The sequence below is a fragment of the Sus scrofa genome, chromosome 5 (assembly GCF_000003025.6).
Source record: "Sus scrofa isolate TJ Tabasco breed Duroc chromosome 5, Sscrofa11.1, whole genome shotgun sequence".
In the NCBI taxonomy this organism is placed as follows: domain Eukaryota; kingdom Metazoa; phylum Chordata; class Mammalia; order Artiodactyla; family Suidae; genus Sus; species Sus scrofa.
Window position 1 is genome coordinate 86820184 of NC_010447.5, and position 17515 is coordinate 86837698.

Sequence of the window (17515 nt, forward strand, 5' to 3'; positions counted from 1 at the left end):
TGATCTTGGACTTGAAGAATTAATATTTTCAAAATATAGTACTCGAGGCAAACTATAGATTAAACATAATCTCTATCAAACTACCAATGGCATTTTTCATAGAACTAGAACAAAAAAATTTTTAATTTATGTGGAAACAAAAAAGACACCCCCATAGCCAAAGCAATCTTTTTTTTTGCTTTTTAGGGCCGCACCCACAGCGTATGGAGGTTCCCAGGCTAGGGGTTGAATAGGAGCCACAGTTGCCAGCCTATGTCACAGCCACAGCAATGTGGGATCCAAACCTTGTCTGCAACCTATACCACAGCTCATGCCAACACCAGATCCTTAACTCACTGAGTGAGGCCAGGGATGGAACCTGCATCCTTACGGATGCTAGTCAGGCTTGTGAACTGCTGAGCCACAATGGGAACTCCTGCCAAAGCAATCTTAAAAACAGAGGAATCAGACCCTCTGACCTCAGACTTTACTACAAAGCTACAGTCATAAAAACAGTATGGGCCTGTCACAAAAACAGAAATATAGATCAGTGGAACAGCACAAAGCCTAGAGATATATCCATGCACCTATGGTCAATTAATCGATAAGAAAGGAGGCAAGAATACACAATGCAGAGAAGACAGCCTCTTCAATAAGTGGTGCTGGGAAAACCAGACACCTACATGTAAAGGAATGAAACCAGAACATTCTCCAACACCGTACACCAAAATAAACTCAAAATGGATTAAATGTATGGCGAGATACTATAAACCTCCTAGAGGAAATCACAGGCAGAACACCCTGACATAAATCGCAGCAATATCTTTTTTGATCCCTCCCCCCCGCTTCTAGAGTAATGAAAATAAAAATTTAAAAAATGGGACCCGATTAAACTTCCTTTTTTAAGTTTAAGGCCATACCCACAGGTCAGGGATTGAATCTGAGCTGCAGCTGCAACCTACATGGAAGCTGCGGCAACACTGGATTCTTTAACCCACTGTACCAAGTCAGGTATTGCACCTGAACCTCTGGAATGACCCAAGCTGCTGCAGTTGGATTCTTAACCCACTGCACCCCAGTGGGAACTCTGAGACCTAATTAAACTTAAAAGCTTTTTCACGGTAAAAGGAACCATAAGCAAAATAAAAAGACTTCCTATACAATGAGAAAAAAAATCTTTGCAAACGAAGCAATGGACAAGGGATTAATATCCAAAATATACAAATATCTTGTATGGATTTATAAAAAACCAAACCCAATTTAAAAATGGCCAGAAGATCTAAACAGGTAATTTCTCCAAGACAAACAGATGGCCAAAAAGCACATAAAAAGATGTTCAACATCACTGATTATTAGAGAAAGGCAAATCAAACTTACAATGAGGTATCACCTCACACGAGTCAGAATGGCCATTATCAAAAAGTCTACAAATGGGAGTTCCCTTGTGGTGCAGTGGATTAAGGACCCAGCATTGTACCTGCAATGGTCTGGCTTGCTGCTGTGGCATGGATTCGATCCCAGGTCTGGAAACTTCCACATGCCACAGGCATGGCCAAAAGAGGAAAAAAAAATCTACAAGCAGTACATACTGGAGAAAAGGGAACCCTCCTACACTGCTGATGGGAATGTAATTTGGTACAACCACTAAGGAGAACAGTGTGGAGGTTCCTTCAAAAACTAACTATAGAATTACCATATGACCCAGCAGTTCCACTCCTGGGCATATATCTGGAGAGAAAACCATAATTCAAAAAGGTACATGCACCTCAGTTTAACTTGCTCAATAGTTGTAGCACTAATTTGCAACAGCCAAGATATGGAAGAAACCTAAATGTCCCTCAACAGAGGATTTGATACACACACACACAACAGAATATTAGCCATAAAAAGAATGAAAATAATGCCATTTGCAGCAATATGGATGGTCCTAGAAATTATCATAATTAGTGAAGTAGGCAGAACAAGTATCAGATAACTAATATGTGTAATCTAATAAAGATACAAAATAACTTGCAAAATGGAAACAGACCCAAAGATTTTGATATCAAAATTATGGTTTCCAAAAGGGAAAGGGGGGAGGGGAAAGGGATAAATTAGGAGGTTGGGATTAACAGATACACATGACTATATGTCAAATAGATAGCTAACAAAGACCACTATATAGCACAGGGTGACCTGCTCAATAATGTGTAATAACCTATATGGGAAAAGAATCTGAAAAAGAACAGATATATGTATATTAAAACTGATTTACTTTGCTGTATACCTGAAACTCATCTAACTTTGTGAATTAACCACAATAAAATTTATTTTAAAAATTGGAACCCTTTGCATTTTTTTATAGGAATATAAGATGGTACAGATACTGAGGAAAACTATTTGGGGGTTTCTTAAAAAGTTAAACATTGAATTACCATACGATCCACCAATTCCATGCCTTGTTCATACACTCAGATGCCTGTACACCCTTAGTTACAGCAGCATTATTCACAGGAGCCAAAAGGTAGAAACAACTCAAATGTCCATCTACAGAAGAGTGGATAAACACATGTGGTAAATACATAAGGGAATGTTTAGTCTTAAAAAGAATGAAGTGATGATACATGCTAAAACATGGATGAATTTTTAAAAAACTGCTAAATGAAATAAACCAGCCACAAAAAGACCATCTTTTATGATTTCATTCCTGTGAGGTACCTGGGATAGGCAAATAGTAGAACAGACGTTATCAGGAGTTGGGGGAGGAAGAAATGGAGAGTTAATTCTTAGAGGGTACAAAGTTTCCAAGTGGGATGATGACAGAATTGTGAGGAAGGGTGGTGGAGATGGCCGCACAACACTGGGAATGTAGTTAATGTCACCGATGTGTACACCTAGAAATGACTACAATTATACATTTTATGTATATTTTACCACAATAAAAAAATGTATACATGTTTACTTACAAGGGGGTTAATATCTCAATAAAGGAGTAAACCCATCCGAGGTTGAAAACATCTTAAATCAAAAATACACTTAGCACATCTAACCTACCGGAAGTCCGGCCCACCCTAAACATGCTCTGAAGGCATCCTTAGCCTGAAGTTGGGCAAAATCATCTAACACAAAGTCAGTTCTGTAAAAAAGTGTTGGCTAGCTCATGTAATTTATTGCGTACTGGAATGAAAGTTAAAAGCACAATGGTTATGTGGGTCCTGAATGGTGAGTGTGGGTGTTGTTTCCCCCTGTGGCAGCACGTGGCCGCACAAGTATCAGACTGCTTATCACTAGCCTGGGAAAAGCTCAATATTCAAAGTACAGTTTCTACTGAATATATGTTGCTTTCATAATATAAAGTTAAAAAATGATACGTTGAATCATTATAAATCAGGGACCATATGTACATACTTTTTACTACAAAATCCTGCTCCTAAAAATTAGCTCTGAGCCTAGGTGAAACATGTATGTTCTAGAATCCATTAACCTCAAGGTCCATGAATAGAGATCTAGTTATACAATTAGCACCCGACACAACAAATACACACAAGACTACTATAGAGGCATTAAACAAGACAGGTGTTTCACATTAAAATATCTTCAGAATATAGTTTTTGAATGAAAAATAAAACCAAGTTACAGAATGCATGTGCAGTATGATCCTACTGATATAAAAGTCCTAAAGTCTAAATATATATGAAAAGAAAATTGAAATACTCTCCAAAATGTTGATAGTGGTTCTTCTCTGAATGGTGGATTTGAAATGATTTTAAAATTATCCTCTTCACAATTTTCTGTACTAGTTTATTTTTTAACGAAGAATATTTCTAACCAACATAGCATGCTATTATAAACTCATGCGTATCACTTCTTCACATTAATTAAAGAGGGTTAGGCCCTTGATACTTTTATAGTAGATGTTTTCTGCATTTCCATTTCCATAGCAACAATACTTGTGAGAGAATCAGATACAGTTTTAAAAGAGACACATACCTCAGACAGTGGTGGTTTCTCTCCATCCATGAAGAACAAAGACACAATTTCAGAGCAACAGTCAATAATCATGTGCTGGAAATAAGAAGACAATCTAGTGAGGTTGATCTTCTTGGTAAAATACCAGATATTTTAATTACAGACTTTATTTCACTTGTCTTTCATTGCATCCTTACCTAATCTTAATCCCCAGGATAAAACTTACAGGGATTCAGAGGTCACAATCTTTTAAATAATGAGGCTTATTTGAAAGGATACAGAATGGCCACAACAAATACAACGTGGTAACGAGTAACCAATTATCTTAGGATCCTCTCCCTGCAAATTCATCATTGAAATTCCTCCGTTACCAAAGAACAGGTAAAGTAATTCACACCAAAATAAGATTTTGGAGTATCACTTTTCTTCTGAAAAGAGAGCCCGGGAATAAAGAGATTCGCATCCCTTTAGAGATGAGGGTGTAAGCCCAGTTGAACAGCTGGGACTTGAGGAAGAAATGGAAAGAGTAAATGAAAAGGAAGAGAGAGCCAACGTCACACGTGGCCTATTACCGAGGACACTGCTGCAGCCCCTACTGTATGGACGATGCTGTGTTTCTGCGCGGGTATTTGACCCAACAGAGATCTACCTGGAGACAGGGTTGAATCAACCAGGTTCTCCATCCTTGTCATTTCCTATAAGGACGAAAACAGAAGCGGGCTCCGGGTGGTACTGGCCGGATGAGCTAAGTGGTCCCTAGGCAGGGTTGGAGAAAGCAGCCAGTGGGCTCGAGGTAAAATTAGCAAGAGGAGGAAGCAGAAATAAAGGAGACCTGACGCCCACGTTGGGACTGAGCGTGAATCTTGGCTCCCAGCTCTCCAGTTTCATTTTCTGTGGGGCCCACTGTGTTTTGTCCCCACTCCTTGGTTATGCACAAGCTTACCTTGCCCTGCCAAATACTGCCTCCTTGCCAAACCTATTCCATCTGACCCAGGATAAGCAGGTTTTCTTTAAACAACTAAAGGAGTCATGATTACAAGACTGTCAGAAACTATACTTACTTCACAACGTTGCCAACATCTAGCAACAGTCTGCTTTTATTTTAAAAGTAGTAGTGACATGTACTAACATCCAGAAACACAAAAATGATGACTGCATTAATTTTTAAATTATAACCGACAATGCTGGTTAAACCTTAAAATAAAGCAATTGAACTCACAGACCCAAACCAATTATACCTAGGTTTCAGTAAATGCACGAACCTAAAAAAGATCAAATTTTAGGGAGTTCCCTTCTGGTACTGTGGATTAAGGATCCAGTGTTGTCACTGTAGGCTTTGTCACTGCAGTGGCTCAGGTGGCTGCCGTGGCTCAGGTTCAACCCCTGGCCCAGGTTCAACCCCTGGCCCAGGAACTTCCAAATGCTATGGATATGGCAAAAGCAAACAAAAAACAAGTTTTAGAGTTCTAAAGCTATAGTTGGTTGATTTCAACTTAACATATATTCAAGGCATTATATTAGGTGCTGTGGAATACAAAGATGAAGAAACAGATCCTCTCCTCACAAAGTGTACAATAACTGGAAAAAATCAATCCCCACATGTCGAAATAACATGCAAAGGACAACGTGATGAGAACACGCGTAGTGATGACCTGGTACAAGATCCTAGAGGTGGTGGAGAGTAATGGTAAGTATGATGAACAGGGAACACTCCCTGAAGAAAGGGTCGTAGGAACTGAGACACGAAAGAGGAGCAAGATTCAAGTGGCAGAGAAGGGGTACCAGGGCTCTCCAGGTGGCAGGAGCCATGTAAGCAAGGAAACGGCAGGTACTCCAGGAACATCAAGGATCTGCCCTGGTCTTTCCCATGGGTATTCGCAGGAGGCACGGTGGTGAGAAATAAGGCTGAGACAGAAACTGATACTAGGAGAGGTAAAGGTAAGGAATTTGGATTTTGTTGCTTAGGAAATTGAGAAGCACTCGACTGAGGGAATAACGATCGTATTGCTTTAAAAGGTAAATCAGGCCACACTTTAAAGGCACATTGGACCAGGAAGACAAGAGAAAGAGAAATGAGCTAGGAGGTTACTCACACTGTTGGGGCAAGAAGTGATGACGGCCAGAGGTAGGACACTTTCTATGGGACCACAAAGGATGGAGGGCAGGCAGGACATCTGGCACCGATCAGGGGACATCCCTTTCCTACGACCACCCTTCCAGGCTCCTGGTCCACATTACTAGACAGAGGGGAACACACATATTGGGTGTGTTCTTAGACACTCCTCTTATTTAGCCACATCTCCCACAGTCACAATCGAGTTCTTGGGACTGCTTAGAGTATGTTTTCTTTCTATCCAAAAGGTTTCAATAATAGCTGTGATGGGTTATTGTCACGTTTTCATCAAGAGCTATCAAGCGAAAGGACACTGCCTGGATAGGAATCATTTCACATAACAGATGAAGATGGAAATGCTACCTGATAAGTGCCTTCCACTGCCTGTCTCAACATTTATCACAGAGAATTTTCGCCTCAGCAATATTCTATTTCTTTGGCATCATTGGAGGTAAACCACATACATCACATCAGGAGTTGGCGGATTTGGGCTGTGAGACACCTCTGTGACCTTGCTGCCACAGAAACAAGACAAGGAGGTACTGAGTGCCTCAATCCTGAGCAGAAAGCTGCCGGAGGGATGCTGGCAGGCACAGAAGGATCCTGGGTCAATCTTTGCTCTTTCTCCCTTAAAAGAGAGCAGCTGTTGATTCTATAAGGAATGGCCTTCTGAGTTACTTCCAAGATAATAGAGCCAATTTTTTGACTTACTTGAAGTCCTCCTCATCACTCACCAACTTCATGGAAAAAAACTTCCTAAATTGTTTTCCATCCAACAAACTCATCCCTCCTGCACGTGCCACCAGGATTATGCAAGTCACTGGGCAGGTCATGAGATGCTCTTCCTGGGGGCTGCCTCCACCTTCCCCTACTCCCTGCCCCCAGCCCTGTTTTCCCATTCACCACTTATTCAATCAACATCTATTGAATGCATCCTAAGTGCCATGGGGTGGAAATTCGAGATGAATAAGATGGAGAGAGAGCCCTTAGGAGCTCAGGGTTAGCAAGAGGAATAGGAGAGACAGACTATAGCACTCTGTGGTGAGGTCACCGAGGAGGAAGCACTAGATTCCACAAATCTCTTGAGCCCCGGCTGCCACGACATTCACCCTGCACTCCCACCACCCTGAATACAACACCCTGCACTCCCACCACCCTGAATACAACACCCAGCTCCATGATTTCACATCCCATCTCTCGCTGTATCCTCGGTCTGGAAAACGTGTTCTCCGAAGGTCTCCAACTAGAAGTTTCACAACCAGCTATTAAAGAGGCATTGAGTTTCAGTTAGTTGATATCAGAGATCAAAGGATGAGTTAAGAGTCCTGAGCAGAGGAATTCAAAGTCAAGAGAAAGGAAGAGACATATAAAGACATAATGACCAAAACAATATAGTGAGGGCACAGGGTATTTTGGGGTGCAGGAAAACATCATCTTTAGTTCAATCTATAGGGGGCTATAAAATGCTGCCTGCACTATGGAAGCAAGTATCAAGTCTAGCTCAGCTTTCTCTCTTAACACACACACACACACACATGCACGCCTATGTGAAAGATTTTTTTTTTTTTTGGTTTTTATTTCCATTTTTTTAATTGCTACTTCCCCAATACAATTTTTTTTTCTACTGTACAGCATGGTGACCCAGTTACACATACATGTACATTCTCATGCTCCATCATAAGTGACTAGACATAGTTCCCAGTGCTACACAGCAGGATCTCATTGCTAATCCATTCCAAAGGCAATAGTTTGAATGAGATTTTTAAAGTGATAAATGAGAAGAGTCTGCGTCATGAGCTCCACTATTGAGAAGGAAGAATTCCAGCAACCTCGCCCTGTTGTATAGAATACAGATAATGCTAGAAACAGGAAAACTGGAAGGTGCCAGAGAGGCTAAAATGACCTACAGAATCAGGCGCTAAGCCAGAGAGAGAAGGGGAGAGGAGTCAAAACACTCCATGCAGACTGAGTTGGAGGGAGAGTGTTGGGAGTTTGAACCAATGGGACAAGAGGTTGGAGCTGCCGTAGATGTCAGAGAGGCACCCCTAAGGCAGTGGGGGGAAAGGAGATTTAAGAGAAATTATGCTGTTTATGATGAAAGAATTCTCTCTTGGTTGTTCTTATGAGAGACTCCATAAAGATTTAGATTCTTTTCAGTGCCTCTGAACATTAAATTGATGTTCCTTTGAATGCCACACGTTGCTAAGAGAGGGCCACCAGGTGGCTGGGCTCATTCCAAAGGACATCTGGATACCTGTGACCATACCCATAGGGTGATTAAGCTTGTCCATGCTGGAACCCAACTGTACTGATTTCTGTATGAATTTTATCTCCTTGAGCCTGGAAAACTTTTGCATGTAATGGTTTCTGAAATATAATGTGTGAATGGATGCTAATGCTGAATTGTTTTTTGTTCTGTTTGCAACAGTTTTTTGATATGTCGGGGCTATGTCGACTATACACTAACTTTAATTGCCTTGTGCAATCCAGCCATCCTATACATGTTTACTGAACTAATCTTAGGTGACTTGGGTAATCATATTTTAAGCTTTTCATATCAGTATGTTATCATTCCAAAAAGATGTTTGTGTCTTCAAGTCAGAATGGTCTGCATCTTTCATATGCTTTAAAGCTCCTGGTATGCTCTGAAGATACCCCAGAAAGCTGTGAATGACAGGTTAAAATAACCCAGTGATTCTCAGCCAGTGTAGTTCATTTTTGAAGAAGGACATGTTTTCAAGCCAGAATTGACTAGAACACCTGTTCTGTAGCCCTCCCAAAACATCTTAAATTAATATCTGTGTTCTGAAGTTTTTGGCGTATTCCAGACCGTAGGGATTTGGGGGATAGAAAAGGAAAAAAAAAGAGGGGGAGGGAGTGCTAAGCAAAGGCACATTTTTCTGGACCCTTACATTTAATAACCCACTAAAAATCTATACTGTGATAGAAATAAACAGAATATAGAGGTTATGAAATCTTGTCCAATTCCTAACCACAATCGATCTCTTCAAGTGTCCTAGTTAACTTCTAATTAGCTCCAAGTGAAGGTTGTCATGACAACAAACTGGCGGATTTTAGTCAATGGAATTTATTTCATATAACGCAGAACCTAGCTGTTTTTTTTTTTTTTTTTCCCTTCTTCTCAAGTGCTGGTTAGTTTATTGGGAAAAAGGAAGCTCTCTATGTCCTTGCATTTCATAACTTTCAAATGTTGTGAATTAATTTGTTTGCTAATTCACCTAAACTAAAAATATTAGTTTTGCCTCCATTTTGTGACCTTTCATATACAGAAGGAATAGAACTGGAACACATCTTAAAGTGCCCCAATTAAAGCTAAAGGAACACTTGTGAAGTTGGAGAATAAAACAAATCCAAAAATATGGAGAAGAACATCAGGCTTGAAAGGAGTTTGTTCTACTCAAGGTCTGACCCACTCACACACACCATTCTAGCCAGGACAGGAGAGCACGTCACAAACCTTGGCTAAAGCAAGGTGGGATGCGAATTCCTCCCTCTGTCTGCATTCAGATGTCCCCATGTATTCCTGATTTGTTTATATTCCTCATCAACTTCTTGGCTCATGCACTGGGCTCCTTGTGATGAATCTGGTAACTACCTCTGACCCCCAGGGAAATTTTGATGACTCTCATTCCAACCAAGGGGCCACCTCTTCATCTCAGCAATATCTGAGTGAAAGGATCATGTTCAGAGATGAGGGGAAAATTAGCCGCAGGAAAGGTTAAGTGGCTGACCCGCGGTAGCGATGCTGAGTGGCAGAGAACCACCTACAACCCTTAGCCTCAGGGATACTCACTCTCCGGTCTCAGACAGTGTGAGCTGAAGAGACAAATGGGTTCAGGAGAAAAAAACAACCCTTTTCTATTTGAAAAGTGTAATCACAGATTCAAGAACAATTTCAACATGGAATAGTCTAGGCTATGGTTCAAAGACACCAACCTGATAAGTTTGTTCTATGACGAAAAACTACAATTGTGAGGGATCTACAAAAGAAGTTCAAAAATGAAGAGCTGAGTTCTAGCTGAAGATGACATGCAGAGGCAGCCATGCACTTTAGGAAAATAATTGCTTATATGAGTCTCATGAGTTTGAGGTTATCTAATCTATTGAGAGATTTATTATAAGTACTTGGTATACCATTAATATCATTAACCATCTGGTAACTTGTAACATTTGAGGACACTATAAAAGATGTGCAGCTAAAATTCCAAGATGTCAGTTTCTGTGATAAATATAAGCATAGAGCACAGGTGACATAAATTCTAGAAAGTTGCTTTTTGCAAAGATGAACGGTTCTTGCCTGATAATCCTCTTACAGCTGGACTTGTTGCTTTCACAATAATGAAAAATGCACTTTCACTCAACTGGTAAATTCAGACTGAAAAGCGCCTACAAGTATATTCTGAAAATCAGCAGAGTTGCCAACTTTGGCACTTTCATGTAATCGCTATATAGTGAAGGCAAACAAAACAAAAAGAGCCATATCAATAATATTCTTTAAGAATTAAAAAGGTTCTGCTATTGGTAACCAACTGAATATTAAGCTATCAAAAGTGATTTTCAGAAAAAGGTACAGCAGACCAAAATGAAAGATCCTAAAAGCTTTCAGAGACGGAAAACAGAGATGGGACCCAAGTGGCTGGGAATTCAATCAGAAAATCAGCAGAGGGAGGTCCCAGAATTAGAGCGCTGATGCAGGCCCTGGAGGCAACCAGTCCTCAGCCAGAGCAGGAGCGGGGCTTCCAGGAAGGAAAAGGGGAACTGAGACATAAGTGTAAACACATGGATGAACAAATGACAGATCTGATGCCATGATCAGAAAGTGGTTAAGAAAAAGAGACAAGTGAAGAGGAGTTCCCCCATGGCTCAGAGGGTTAAGGATCCAGTGTTATCACTGCTGTGACAAAGGTTCAATCCCTGGCCTGGGAACTTCTGCATGGCCAAAAAAAGAGGTAAACAAAGAAAAAACTCAAACCTTGTACAGGAAAGGAAAATAACCACAGTACACTACTTGCCTGTGAACACCATTACAGGATTATAATAATGTAGATACTGGAGAGTGACTTCGGTTAATTGAGTGATGTAACAGTATTCAGAAAGGAGAAGTTGAGGAGTAGGAGCGAGCCAAATCCTTGTATACCACAGTAAAATCAATAGATACTATATAGAACTGATACTTCCAGAAAAACAAACAATCACCTGGGGCTATCATCAGCACTATTCATCAAGATCTCTGGTTTCCTTCTCTCTAAGCCAGTAGCAAAATTGTTTGCATGGCTTGTGACCTACTTGGCCGATGAAATGTTAGTGGAAATGATAGGGTGGGAACTTGAAGAGCCAGTGTGTGCGTCGCCTCCTTTCTATCCTCCTGCCCAGTGACTGGAGATGCTGCATAGGATGGATGTGCCACCAGCCCGGAGACTGGTGTGAAGAGACATGGAGCAGGGGTCCAGGGGACAGCCTTGGATTTGAGGGGTGCTGGTTACCTTGCTTGTCATGACTGATCCTGCATATTATTTAGAGATTTGGGATAACAAAAGAAATAATTGAAAGGGTTTGAAACAGTCTGCTCTCAGAACTGCAGAGTGAGGACAGGTTGGGGAGGAGACTGTCCCTTTTCATTTTAAGCCTTATACATCTATTTGATTTTTTTTTTGGAATGGTCATTGTAACCACAGAACATTTATCTCAAGAAAGTGGAATAATGTGTAAATGGAAATTTAAGAGCAAGTGATTGAGGGAGAAGAGATATTGCCTGTTCCTCTCATCTTCATAGAAGGTAAGGAAATTCCACTCCACTCCAGAAGGAGGGACACGTCCAGCTTCTTTCAGACACAGCCAAGAGAGTGGAGTGACTTCTCTGATTGGTGAGTTTGGGAAAAGCAACAGGGCATGCTAAGTTCAGCCCCACTGCTGCAATCTTTGCTTCCATTTTTAGGAGCACCCTGCCTGCAGGAGGATTATTCTCTTACTCCCCACGCAGTAAGCCTGAAGGAGTCGGGGCAGAAGGAATGGGGGAATTCTATGGCTACACAAAGTGGGCAAGAGTACTGCGTGATTAGGTGTGCAAATCTGCCTATGGCAGGAGTGAAATATTAATAAACTCGTTTGGCCATTGATCCAAAGCCATGTTTGCTAATCATCAGTAATGATGCTGATGCTTTGAGAACTCCATTTATCCGTTTCTTGGTTCCAATTTCTTAATGGGTTTAGAACTCAAGAGAAATAGAAGGGAAATAAGCCTCTTTTCCAAAACGTGAGCCTCAGTCATCATGAAACCATTCAACACTGTAATCAGATTAATAACACACTACAAGGATGATGGGTTGTTTTTTTTTCTGGTTAAAAAAATACAGATGCATAGAAAAGTCTGAAAGATGTATGCTTATCTGTATTTTCTAACTTTTCTTCACATATTACTTAGGTGATAAACATGTTCAAATACTACACTTAAGGTAAAAAATTACAAGTAACAGCACAAAGTCACAAAGCATTGTTTCTTAGAGTTCATGGTTATATCTGAATGATTTCTTTAGACTGGCTTTATTTTCATTCACCACCAGATTCTTATAATTGGTATACTCAGAATGACTTCAAAGAAAATAGTACTGAGGTGACCAAAAGTTGGGTCATATCTGGTGAGAAGGATACAGGGCAGAAGAACCACAGGGGTCAAGGTTAGTTATATAGTTCTGCTCTCATGAAGTAAAAAATAATTCAAATAATTATGTATAAAAACATCCATCCTGCAATGGCAATAGAATTTTCCATTATTGAGCAACTTACTTCCATTTCTTTATCAACTGGTTTCTCTTCTGTTTCTTGTACTTCGGATACATTTTCATTTGAAGCAACTTTAGGAGGTGTTGGCAATGATATTTCAGCAATTTGCGTAAGGTTAGATAGTTTCTCATGAATTGAAATAACTCTAAAAATAAATATATATGCATTTTATTTGAGAAGTTAAAAAAAGCATTCATTTGTTCCCAGAATCAATAATACGTCTGAAGTATGTCCTTAGTTATTTAACACTTAGATTTTTGGCATACCCAAATATCATTCATTTGTTCATTCAAGAAACATGAGCAAAGAGACACAATTCTTACCTGCATGATGTTTTAAGATCTAGTCAGATGTTCAAACAGATTTATACTTACAAACTGGCAAAAGAACAATGAAAAAATGTATACACTCAAAATATTGCTTAAGATAAAAATAAAATAAATATCAGAGTTCCTTGGTTTCTGAGCAGGTTAAGGATCCAGCATTGTCACTGCAGTGGCTCTGGTTCCTGCTGTGCCAAGGGTTCAATTCTTGGCCCAAGAACTTCCACATGCCATGGGCACGGCTGGAAAAAGAAAGAAAAGAAATATCTACATGGGCAAAGAAACACCAGGCAAATGACAAAAGATCTACTTCGACATAAATTTAATGCCATTCTCTGGCTGCTGGCCTGAAACTGAGAATTAGGGCAAGTCAGCAGTGGCTCTAAGAGACCGGTCCAGGAGCCCACGCAGGGACATGTACTGTGTGGGGAGAGGGGGTAGAGAGAAGGATCAAGAAAGAAGGAAAAGCAAAAACCAAGGAGGAGGGCAGAGGACAAAGTGACAATGAGCTGAGGACAGAAAGCTTCTGGAGCCACAATACAGCAAACTGTGGATGTGCTGAAGGCAGAGGTGAACTAATGGATGGAGTCAGAAGCTAGAAAAGCCTCGAAATGGTTAAAGGAGGCAAAGGGCCACCTGCAGGCAGGCCCCCAGTGACTCAACAACCAGGTGCAGAGCGCAGGTGCACACGTGCCTGTGTGTGGGGATGCTCAGTTCTCTACCTGGGGATGGAAGGATTTTTTTTTTCTGGCCTCGCCTGCGGCATGCAGAAGGTCCCAAGCCAAGGATGAAACCTGTGCCACAGCAGTGACCACGCCAGATCCTAACTGCTAGGCCACCAGGGAACTCCAGGAAGGAAATTTTTATGAAAAAGAAGTAGATGATGCATAAAAGCAAACTGACATCAGCAATGAATGTGGGAAGGCCGATTCCCCAATTTTCCACAACCTCCTCTTTGCTTCTAAAGGATGATGGATAAGAGCAATTCCCCAAAGACTGATCTTATCTTGACCCGCATAAGAACACGAGGAACTCCAGCCTGGGGGGAAGAAGCAGCCTATTTTCACTGCGTCACTGAGGCTTGACTCTCAGACGAGAGTTCGCCAGGCACCTGCGGCTGCAACAGCCTCAGGGACAGGGGCAAGTCCCGAACTACAATCATCCTGTGCCTGATCCAGACCACACCCAAATCAAGAACTTTTTGGAATAAACAAAAGAATCCTGTCACGTTGATTACATCATGCTCTGTGGGAATTACAATCATTTTCATCATGTGGTTCTGAAAAAAAAAAAAAAAAAAAAAAAGATCCGGCCCTGTTTCTGGGTATACAAAGAAGGGGCAGAATTGACTAACTTTATGGCTCAACAGGGCTGGTTTAGTCCTGTGTCTGACTTCCTGCCATTTCACTGAAAAAAAAAAAAAGGAAAAGGAAAAGAAAATTAACTGAATAATTGAAAGTATGGCAGCTCTTGAAACATCTCTTGTTTTATTCTCTTTCATGGTGAGGCCAAGGAGTCCTTGCAAATGGAAATCAGGGAGCAGGAACAAGAATCTTCAGGGAAGGATGGAGAAGCCCTGCGTCCTTGTTCCCTGAGTGCTGAGCAGGCAGCCAGCCAGGCAGAGAGCTGACCCCGACGGACACAGGAGGCAGGGATGAGACTTGCTATTTGCCCAGTGCTCCTGGCCTTTCAAAGTATATGTGCCCATGGTACATGCACATAAAGTGTATGCACACACCGTCTGGCTTGATCCAAACGATAACCCCACAAGGCAGGCTGAGCAAGGATGATTTCCATCTCGGGACTGAGAGAATGGAGGCCGAGGTCACAAGGGCAACAAACAGTGGAATCAAAACTGAATTAACTAGGAGTCCCCACTGTGGCGCAGTGGGTTAAGAATCTGGCTGCAGCGGCTGCGGTCTCTGCAGAGGCGTGGGTGTGATTCCCCCACCTGGCACAGTGGGTTCAACGATCTGGGGTTGCCGCAGCTGCGGCTTGGATTCAGTCCCTGGCCTGGGAACTTCTATATGCATCGGGGGCAGCCATTAAAAAATAAACCAAACCAAACTGACTCAACAAAAAAGAAAACTGAAAACCATGCAAGGACTTTGCTAAGGTGAAATCGGAGAGAGAAACCAGGCAGAAACAAAGTTCCAGCCTCCACCCCCTGTTTGGCAGAACGAGGAAAACAGTGCTGCTGACTCAGAGGCTTTGGACTTGGGGAGCAAAATGTGAAACAGCACGGAGCAGCCAGGGAAGGGGTGGATATTTGGGTTTAATTTTGCAACTTCATACAGAACCACATGAAGTTATTTTTTATTTTTTTATTTTATTTTTTTTGTCTTTTTGCTATTTCTTGGGCCGCTCCCGTGGCATATGGAGATTCCCAGGCTAGGGGTCCAATTGGAGCTGTAGCCACCGGCCTACACCAGAGCCACAGCAACGTGGGATTTGAGCCGCGTCTGCAACCTACACCACAGCTCACGGCAACGCCGGATCGTTAACCCACTGAGCAAGGGCAGGGACCGAACCCGCAACCTCGTGGTTCCTAGTCGGATTCATTAACCACTGCGCCACGACGGTAACTCCTGAAGTTATTTTTTAAAACACACTCCAAACTACAGGCAGAATAGGGTACAGACCACATCTTTGTACTCCCTATAATCTTTATGAAATATCAGGAACTGTTCCTCCAACAACACCCGCTACTATCATCATCATTATTATTCTTCTTCCCATTTTACTGAGGCACAGAGAGGTTAAGTAACCAGGTTAAGGTTGCTCAAATAGGAAGGGGCACAACCAGCATATGAACCAAAGCAGGCAGGATTCAGAGTTCATGCCCTGAACCACTGCAATATCATACTCTTCTAAGGAGAAGGAAGCTTTAAAAAAAAAAAAAAAGTCTTCCAAAATTTCTCCCATGATTTACCTTGTATATTACCAATAGTGCCTTTTCTTAGGAAAATATCTATGGAGTTCTCATTGTGGTGCAGCGGAAATGAATCCAACTAGGAACCACGAGGTTGCGGGTTTGATCCCTGGCCTTGCTCAGTGGGTTAAGGATCCAACATTGCCATGAGCTGTGGGGTAGGTTGCAGACGCGGCTTGGAGCTGATGTTGCTGTGGCTGGGGTGTAGGCCAGCAGCTGTAGCTTCAATTCGACCCCTAGCCTGGGAACCTCCATATTCCACAGGTATGGCCCTAAAAAGCAATAATAATAATAATAATAATAATAATAATAGTAAATTTAAAAATCCGCAATGAGGGCTAGAGTTGTGGATAACCCATCTTTACTTGCCTGTTCAGTGGAAGCCAGAAAGAGCCAGTGTATACACTGCTGTAAGCAGTAGATGCAACATCTGAAACATTCAGGGGCTTCATATTATACGCATAAACAATAACACCTATAAGAAAATTAGAAGGCATATAAAGTGTGACATCCAAATTACCTCAAAAAATGCAGCATCACTTCTCAAAATAATATCATTAAACTTTAAAAGGTTTTTCTTTGAAAGATAAAAATGACAGCTCTTTTTTTCCCAATTCACTTTAAAGAGAAATGATATGAAAAGGATTATGCAAAGGTTACGAGATGAAAATAAGTGCTCATTGGTGCCAAGATGATACTATTTTTGATAAATGACATTGGTTGTGGCAGTTGAGTTTAAATTTAAGCCTTTGAGGGCCCCTGCAACAGGTTCTCATATGCACCTGGTGAATATTCAACGTTGTTTCTTGTTTCTTCTCAACATACCCCTTTCCCATCAGTGGTTGTGGCTGCTTCGGTGCGTTCACTTAGGCTGCTCTCTTCCTCTTCTCTCTGTGTATTCAGCCCACATACAACTTTCCAGTCCCTCAGATGAAACTTCTCTGATGACTCATGCTTTAGTAACTCCTTGATGCTGGCTTCTGACACTTCTTACAGTCAATCCTACACTCTACAGCCCCTATGTACACTCCCGTGATTCTGGGATGCACAGAATTTGAGATAGAACCTTGGAGGCGGTCTGCTCTAAGGCCTTCAGTTTAGGTGTATGAAAGCTGAGGTCAAAGCTGACCAGCTAATAAGAACATGCACTTCTCTTGCCTCCTCACAAATCAAACAAAATAAGAGTAATGAGAATTTTTTTTTAAGGCACAAATCTACAAAGAAACAAGAGTGGAAATGAAGCAAAGGAGAGATGCTCGCAACATTTTGAAAGCACCTGGGTGTAGCCAACTCAGCAGTGAAGAGAAGCTGTGTCCTAACTGCCTCTAGAGGGGTTTCCGACAACAGGCAGGACTGAGGTCCTCAAAAGGCTTGGGGACAACCCCTCTCCTGCCCTTCTCTGAGCCCATGCAGCCAGGA

The 17515-nt window shown here is 41.5% G+C and overlaps 1 protein-coding gene across 1 annotated transcript in view; it reads right to left on the reverse strand.

Moving 5' to 3' along the window:
• The window catches only part of CFAP54 (cilia and flagella associated protein 54), a 310179-nt gene that overhangs the window by 27741 nt on the left and 264923 nt on the right, over positions 1-17515 (reverse strand). Inside the window, 3 exon segments of the mRNA XM_021092730.1 lie at positions 3949-4023; positions 12845-12986; positions 16466-16571. Of these exon segments, the coding sequence (XP_020948389.1) occupies positions 3949-4023; positions 12845-12986; positions 16466-16571 (323 nt within the window).